The sequence below is a fragment of the Olea europaea genome, unplaced genomic scaffold (genome assembly GCF_002742605.1).
Source record: "Olea europaea var. sylvestris unplaced genomic scaffold, O_europaea_v1 scaffold2520, whole genome shotgun sequence".
NCBI classification, from domain to species: Eukaryota; Viridiplantae; Streptophyta; class Magnoliopsida; order Lamiales; family Oleaceae; genus Olea; species Olea europaea.
In genome coordinates this window covers 47,899-56,350 of record NW_019243452.1, presented here as the reverse complement: position 1 = coordinate 56,350, position 8,452 = coordinate 47,899, and the positions used below count along the sequence as shown (strand labels likewise).

General features: G+C 34.4%; 2 protein-coding genes across 3 annotated transcripts; one reads left to right on the top strand and one right to left on the bottom strand.

Moving 5' to 3' along the window:
• The first annotated feature begins 2,302 nt into the window (after positions 1-2,302).
• On the top strand, positions 2,303-7,166 carry LOC111382558 (glucose-1-phosphate adenylyltransferase large subunit 3, chloroplastic/amyloplastic-like). The gene is made up of 15 exons (XM_023006576.1): positions 2,303-2,559; positions 2,709-2,822; positions 2,921-3,094; positions 3,226-3,318; positions 4,025-4,108; positions 4,244-4,299; positions 4,862-4,955; positions 5,039-5,151; positions 5,385-5,457; positions 5,826-5,906; positions 6,044-6,130; positions 6,198-6,302; positions 6,525-6,631; positions 6,705-6,765; positions 6,941-7,166. The coding sequence occupies exons 1-15, from the start codon at positions 2,338-2,340 to the stop codon at positions 7,040-7,042; spliced, it is 1,566 nt and encodes a 521-aa protein (XP_022862344.1). The 5' UTR covers positions 2,303-2,337; the 3' UTR covers positions 7,043-7,166.
• Positions 7,167-7,311: 145 nt separating this feature from the next.
• LOC111382557 (DEAD-box ATP-dependent RNA helicase 58, chloroplastic-like) lies at positions 7,312-8,452 on the bottom strand. Of its 2 annotated transcripts, XM_023006575.1 has the most exons (3): positions 8,401-8,452; positions 7,770-7,893; positions 7,312-7,630 (listed from the first exon to the last, which is right to left on the bottom strand). In XM_023006575.1, the coding sequence occupies exons 2-3, from the start codon at positions 7,815-7,817 to the stop codon at positions 7,364-7,366; spliced, it is 315 nt and encodes a 104-aa protein (XP_022862343.1). In that variant the 5' UTR covers positions 7,818-7,893; positions 8,401-8,452; the 3' UTR covers positions 7,312-7,363. The 2 variants fall into 2 exon arrangements, with proteins under 2 accessions (XP_022862343.1, XP_022862342.1); XM_023006574.1 differs by lacking the exon at positions 8,401-8,452 and having other exon boundaries at positions 7,770-8,394.

The window sequence follows — 8,452 nt, the reverse complement described above, 5'->3', positions numbered from 1 at the left end:
AATCCTACTTACAGGAAACTGACGCCAAATGCAGCACTCACCTTCAGACTTAGGCTTTCAGATCTCATTGATTTTCAATGTACATTGCATAATAAAGATCCACTTCAAAACCAACAAATCCATGCCAAATAGATCTTAATCATTTTTAGATAGAGTCAGGTGAAATTACAACTCAGATCTTCAATAGTGAAAGGCATAAAAAAGCACTTACCCATGAAATAAAAAAGAAAGAATAACAACACGATCATGAAAATGGTAAATGCAAAACTGAACTAGATCATTCAAAAAGAATATAAAATACTATAACATATGGAAGACAAAAAAAGATTAGATCTTAAGGCAAAAATTGTCCTCAAGCTTTTATTTTGAATGATCCCAACTCACAAACAAAAACAAAAAGCAAAATCACACACCAGACCAACAGGAGCGAATTAAATCTATATAATTAAAAATGACAATACAATATCAGGAGAAAAAGGAAAGAAAACAATCAGATCTGTACTTAAGTTTCATTCATTCTTATTATATTCCCTTCGTTGCATTCAACAAAAGAAGAGTGTTCACACATTTAGCATAAAAGCATTTTAAACACAAATCATAACAAAGAAACAAATGGGAACAACAATCCAAGTGGGTAAGCAAAAAATGTACAAAATTAGGATTTACCATCGCATTGGACCAGGATAATGGAATGTAAGAGCAAAGAGAGGAGGAGGAGGAAACGTAGTAAAGACTCCATTGGACTGAGTTGAACTCGGAGCTTCTGTATGTGAAAAGAAAATTTCTTTGACGCTAAAAGGAAATATAAACTGATACTGTCGTCTTGCTGAAGTTTCAATTTCCTATTTACACTTTGTCCTCGTATTAACTTCACAAAATGCCCCCGTTAGCCTCCGTTAATTTTCATTCCATTACATTTTATTTTTCTCTTTTCTATTTTTCACCCATAATTTTTTATAAAATAATATTACACGTAAATCGAAAATTATTAGTTATTTTTCAACCACTCATTTAAAAAAAAAAAATACTATTCCATCCATTTTCATTTCTAAAAAATGGGGGCCAAACAGGGGCAAGATTTTGCCAATTTGGAGCAACTTACAAAAAGTTTATCTGTTTGGTGGAGATTAAAATAAGATTTTTAAGCAAACTTTGATAAAAATTGAGAAAATTTGCGGTTAAAAAGTCACGGATTCCATAAATTATATGGTACAATTAAATGTTAACTTTGGCTTAAATTAAAACTAAATTATAATTACTATAATTCCTACCAAACAGGTAAGTTCAGACACAAGATTAAGTATTAACTATTTATAGTATCAATCATAATTCAAATATTATTTAGCACCCTTTTGATCCCCATTAAATTCAATTACATTACATTTCATTTTTCTCTCTCCTATTTTCAACCACACAATCTTCCATAAAATAATATTATATGTAAATCGAAAACTTTTTTTTCTTTTTCAACCATTCATTTTTCTAAAAAATACTATTATCCCAATTTTCATTTTCAGGTAATGAGGATCAAACGGGGCTTAATCTAGGTTACTTGTTTGAAATACTAAAATATCTAACGTTAGATCCACAAAAAATTATTAACTTTTAAAATTGAATTTGTTTTTAATTAAAAATGGAAAGTTATACTATTGTAGCGTTTTAATTTTTCTTGATGCTCGGCTTCTTTCCTTTTTCTAGTTATCCTTTACATAATGAAATTTATCTATAACTAGTACATTTTATAGGTGAATACTAATATGAATTCAAATGAGTCAAAACATTTATGGTAGATTCTACATCTTAAGTCTTTCTATTATGTCATCTGGGTTATGATCTTCATCTAATATACATATTGAATGATTCTAAGAATTTACATTCGATACTTCTCATTCTCCCACTACAATCGTTCTTCTTCTTCTTCTTCTTCTTTTTTTCCCCTTTTTGCTACTTCGAGAGTAGCTACTTCAGCTTCCGCCATAGGTAGTTGTTGAACTTTCATCCAAGTTTTAACTGAGTTGTTCACTAACATGTCAATAAGGCTATGAGTTGAGTTAAAAAAATCTTCATTCCCACGGTGAAAACCATTAGAATATTCCAAACTCCAAGATAGCAGAGCATGTGTGAGGACTTTTCTGTAAAATTACAGATCTAATTTTCCTTTTCCAAAATTCACATGAACATTAAAAATTGGTGGATGCAATTGAATTTGGATAGCGTGTCTCAATCCTCCTATGGCATGCATCCCATGGAGGCACAACAGGACCCACTGTTGACCAGTTTCTGCCTTAAAAATCACAAGTTTATAGAATTTCATTATATTCTCTTCTCTGCAACAAGATGACAGTTACCGCCGACGGGCGAATAGCGCTGTCAGCCGCCGGCCAATTGCATGGCATTGCCGGATTGTCGAGAAGAAACGGGAGGCTCGTGAAGTTTGGGAGTGGAGAGTTCATGGGGGAGAAGCTTAAGTCAACACAATTTCAGCAGAGGACTAAGCACTATGGTAATAAGAATCCAATCTGCATGTCGCTTACAGCAGATGTTGCAGGTGAGGCTAAGGTGAGTTCTAACTAATTCAAACAATAGAGGGCAGCCCCCGTCCCCCATTCCACCCACTCATATACAATCCAGGTTATTTTTCACTGTTCTTATTTATACAAGGATACAAGATGTATTGTTACCTTAAAGAACTCTGTTACCCTGTACAGTTGAGGGACCTGGAGATGGAGAAAAGGGATGCGAGAACCGTTGTAGCCGTTATACTAGGAGGTGGAGCTGGCACTCGTTTGTTTCCTTTGACTAAGCAGCGTGCCAAGCCTGCTGTAAGTCTTCATACCTGCAGTGAACAGACATAACAAATGTTCCAGTTGAACAATTCCTCTACTTTAGTCAAAGATTTATTCTATTCTTAATATTTCAGGTTTCCATTGGAGGATCATATAGGCTGATCGATGTACCTATGAGCAACTGTATCAACAGTGGGATCAACAAAGTTTATATTCTCACTCAATTCAACTCAGCATCACTCAACAGGCATATTGCGCGTGCTTACAACTTTGGAAGTGGAGTCACACTTGGAGATGGCTATGTTGAGGTAATCATCAAGTTCACACTTCTGCCCTGGTTAGTATTACTATTACCCTGGAAACTGATACAAAGGGAAATGCACGTAAATTTTGTTTATCAACTTGTGTTCACCTGCAAATTGATTGCTTCCAACGACAGGTCTTAGCTGCCACTCAAACTTCAGGAGAGTTCGGTAAAAAATGGTTTCAGGGTACTGCAGATGCTGTGCGGCAGTTCCACTGGCTTTTTGAGGTATTGAGTTCTAGTTCTATTACATGAAATGCATTGAGAACCATTTCATTGCTTGCTCCCAAATTGTGTAGAAAAGAGCATAGTTTGCTCCTGGACTTCAATTTGCATCAATGGTATTCATCGACATCCTAGTTTCTCTAATACATTCTACCTTCAAGAAACATGCTTGGAAGGATATTCACGATGGAAATCTTGATGTCCAGGAGTAAAATCAGCACACTTTTAAGAAAAATATCCATCATAAAAGTAATCAGGAGATGAAGATCAGTTTTAAAACACTGCAGAAGACAGGTATATAAACTCAATAGCTCAGACTTCTCTGGAACTCAAATGGAATGCCCTAATTCTTCCCACTGCAAGTATAGCTTAAAAAGTTATTATAAACTCAGCAGTTTACACATCAAACAATTTAATCTGTTAACAATATCAATTCCATAACAAAGAGAAAAAAACAGTCCAGGCTTAAGTGAAAATATACCAACAAGAAACGAAGTATTTCGCCTGTATACAGAAAAAAATTCCCATAAATTCTTTACGTAACTAGAAGAGATTGACTAAGATCTCGATGATTGAATTTTGTAATCTATTACCATTTCTTGAAAATGGAACTCACCTTGTTCTACTCCTTAAATCTATCACTCAACCATTAATATGTTAAAATCATGAAGCTGTGGTCTTACATATGATGCCATTCCCTGCCTCGTAGGATCCGAGAAGCAAGGATATTGAAGACGTGCTCATTCTATCTGGAGATCACTTGTATAGGATGGACTATATGGAATTTGTTCAGGTAAGAAAAAACTTAAATACCTCTTGCACTGTGCACTATTTTGATGAAGCTTGTTCCTTTTTTCTCTTTCTTTTTTCCCCCTTTTTTCCTTTACTTTAATGGCATTGCATAAGATTAATGTTCTTCTTTCTGCAGAATCATCGGCAAAGTGGTGCAGATATTACTCTATCGTCTTTACCAATAGATGACAGGTTGATAATTGGTTCAATCTCCAACAAAAATAAAATAAGTAACATTATTATTAATCATGAGTTTAAGAAAAGTCACGAGAAAAAAAACAGATATGACAATTTTAAGTGGCTTGAAGTTACAAGATAACTTCCACATCGGCGACATCAAAAGGTGGCATCATGATGTTGAAAATAAGGACCATAAGCAATAACCAAACATCAGAGTAGGACTTTTTATGTTCCTTGCAAGGGATTTGAAGTTCCTCGTGTATAACTTTTTCAATATTGATATATAATCTTTATCCCGCATCAAAGTTTTTGGGTTTTTCTGCAGGCATACAAATTAACATTTTCAGATGATTTATCTGTTTTAGCCGTGCCTCAGATTTTGGTTTGATGAAGATTGATAATAAAGGAAGAGTCCTCTCATTCAGTGAAAAGCCTAAAGGAGATGATTTGGGATTTGAAGTTCCTCGTGTATAACTTTTTCAATATTGATATATAATCTTTATCCCGCATCAAAGTTTTTGGGTTTTTCTGCAGGCATACAAATTAACATTTTCAGATGATTTATCTGTTTTAGCCGTGCCTCAGATTTTGGTTTGATGAAGATTGATAATAAAGGAAGAGTCCTCTCATTCAGTGAAAAGCCTAAAGGAGATGATTTGAAGGCAATGGTAATTGTCAAAGTTCTAAATTCTGATAATTTCTTGGACAGTGCCGTTGAATTTCCTAAAGCAGCTATTAATATATATTTCAGGCAGTAGATACAACTGTTTTGGGACTTTCAAGAGACGAAGCAGAAAAGAAACCTTATATTGCTTCAATGGGAGTTTATGTCTTTAAGAAGGAAATACTTTTGAATCTTCTAAGGTAACAAAATAGTCCTTGCATGTGGAAAGGCAAGATTGGTTGTGCCTCCCAACCTCTTCCCATTTTGTAGCATATAAAAGCACAGTGCAGCATGAAGTTTCAGAATATACCTCTAAATCTGAAAATTTGCAAAACAACAAATCAAGCAATTCACTTTTCCATGACAGCCAACATAATTTTAAGCTATATCAAACATGAAGATTTGAAGTGCACTTTGTTTTTTGTTGATTCAGATGGCGATTCCCAACTGCAAATGATTTTGGGTCAGAAATTATCCCTGCCTCAGCCAAAGAATTCTACATTAAGGTCTCGTCAACAATTCCTCTATCAGTCTTTTAGATAAATAATTTTCTCATAAATTCAAGATGCCATCTTCTATATGCATGAATGAGTGTTCCAATGCCCTACCTTAAACTGCACTTATCACCTACATTATCAGGCATTTATACTAGATAATAGCTTGTTATTCAAGATTTTTTAATCCCAAAAAAGCACGATTTAATATAGATCCTCACTATGCGAAAACTGCACACTTTATATCAACTTATTTAGACATTTTTTAGGAGTCTGTTAAACATAGATGTAGGTAGATTGTTTTAATATTGTTCAACTCTTAAACCCTTGTACCTTTGTATCCATGGCAAATTTGTTCTAAAATCTGCATAATTCTGCAGGCTTATCTATTCAATGATTACTGGGAAGACATCGGTACAATTCGATCATTTTTTGAAGCAAACCTCGCCCTTACTGAACATGTAAGCATCTTATATACTTGTACCTCGAGTGTGATTTCAATCATCTCACAACTACATGTGGCTTATAGCTCATTATTCTTTACAGACAGAATTGTCTTTGTTCAATTTTCTTTTATTTACTTGTTTTGATATTTTAGCCACCAAGATTCAGTTTCTATGATGCAACAAAGCCAATCTACACATCAAGAAGAAACCTACCACCATCAAAGATTGATAACAGCAAGGTTATTAAATCTCGATTCACTTCTAGTTTCTTCATGCACCGTGTAACAAAGAACATTCTTTTTGCAGATTTTGGATTCAATTGTATCACATGGTAGTTTCTTGACTAACTGCTTCGTGGAACACAGCGTTGTTGGTATCCGGTCTCGTATAAACACCAACGTTCACCTAAAGGTTTGTTTTTATTTAATTTTCTATTTCGAACGATTTTTACAATTTCTCAGCTCTTGCTCAAGAAAAACCTACCGTTCTATGGAATTCTTGAATGCTCACTTAAAAAGAGTGTCATCATTCAAGTGCAGTTGACCTCCATTGTTAATAAAACTAACCATCGTGCACTGGATTTCTATTGAATCTTAAATATACTTATTACACTGGATACTCATTTACGAGCAGGACACATTAATGCTTGGAGCTGACTACTATGAAACTGATGCTGAAATAGCATTATTCTTAGCAGGGGGCAAGGTTCCTACAGGGATTGGAGAAAATACAAGGATAAAGTACATTCCAGCCTCTCTTCTAGAAATAATCTCTTTTCTCATCTTTTCACCTGACTCCATCTACATTATGCAGAGAATGTATTATCGACAAGAATGCAAGAATCGGTAAAAATGTTGTCATCGCAAATTCAGAGGTATTTTTCTCCAAATAATAGTCTCAACAAGGACAGTTATCAGAAACTAGTTTTGTTGCTAAAACTATTAGGATTACTACTGCTTATCATCTTACAAAAATTGGTATTGAGCCTTTATCAGTTTTCTGTTCAAAGCTCGGATACTGGTTAATTCATTCTGTGAAATGACTTTCAGGGCATACAAGAAGCTGACAGATCGTCAGAGGAGTTCTACATCAGATCAGGTGTTACAGTAATATTGAAAAATTCAACAATTAAAGATGGCACTGTTATATAACATTTTAATTCTGTCCCTCTTCAGCTGGATAGCATGAACATCAAACTATTGTCAATCAAGAATTTTGTATAAATGACACCGACAGTGCAGAAGTTCGAAATAATATTCGTGTTATTCATGAATTTTTGATACAGGTCATACATTTAATGCGATTCCAAAATCAAACAAACAAACTTGATTATTAGGTTCATAATTCAGTTATATTAGCTTTTTCAGGTAAATCTAGATCTGCTAAGAACAATGATAGAGGAGATATAAACAACTGGAAGTGAAACAGAACGAAATAACTAAATATGGTACAAACCGAGTAAAAGAAAATTTTCATTTACAACAATAACTCTCGCAATGAAACATCAATTCATTTTCAAATCTCTGCAATACAAAACGTTCTTCTGATGTTATAATGCTGGTAACAAAACATTTACCATCTGAGAATGGCTTCCTACCTGTTCTTCCAGCTTGACGAAGATAGTTCACTGCATCTTTTGGAAGATCAAAGTTGTATATATAAGTCATATCTGGCAGGTCAACACCACTAGCTGCTATATCTGTTGCAACTAGAAGATAGTCTCCTCCTAGTTTAACATTCTATATGAAAGAAATAGATAAAATCAGACTGAGGAAACTCGTGCTGGCATATTGCAACACAGACCGTTTAATACGTCCAGTCACAAACTTTACTAAGGATGCAGAGGAGAAATTCATTAAAGTCCATTAAGGTTCTTACAGCTAAGGATTCTGCTCGTTGTTTGCCAGTAAAATTATTTCCAGGCATTCCAAATGTAAAGTCTTCAAAAACTCAACTAGAGGAGTTGTGGTGAAGAATTTCCAGCGTTCTTCGACTTCTCAGACTGCACATCAAGTGAAAGATAATGCTAATACGCCAAAATGCTAAATTCAACTACAGGTTGAAAATCGAACATTACACATTTTCTGAATTTGAAGATCAGTCTCTAGAGACTCTAAACAGATTTGAGAATCTAATTCAACGTACAAAAGCATGATTGATCTTGCAATAAATCTGAACCCGGATCACCTCAAAAACAACACACACTCGCAGTACATGACTTCTTGTAAAGATTGCATATGATTAATAGAAAAATTAAGAGATCATATACAAAAAGTTTAATAAAAGGTAAAACTCAAAAATGTGGATCAGAGTTCAATTAAGTGTGTACTAGGATAAGTAATTTTAGACTGCAACATGGAGGCCAGTGATCAAATATCTGTATAAACATAAAAATGTTAAGCAACTTGGTATAGGTGCCACTTTTCAGCCTCACATATGAATATTATTTGGCCCAAATTACCAGAAAGCATAATTTTATCAACATCGCAGAACTGCAAGAGCATCTTACCGCCCTAGTTGATGGTGAATTCATCATACTTCACCAAATCATGCATGTGGAC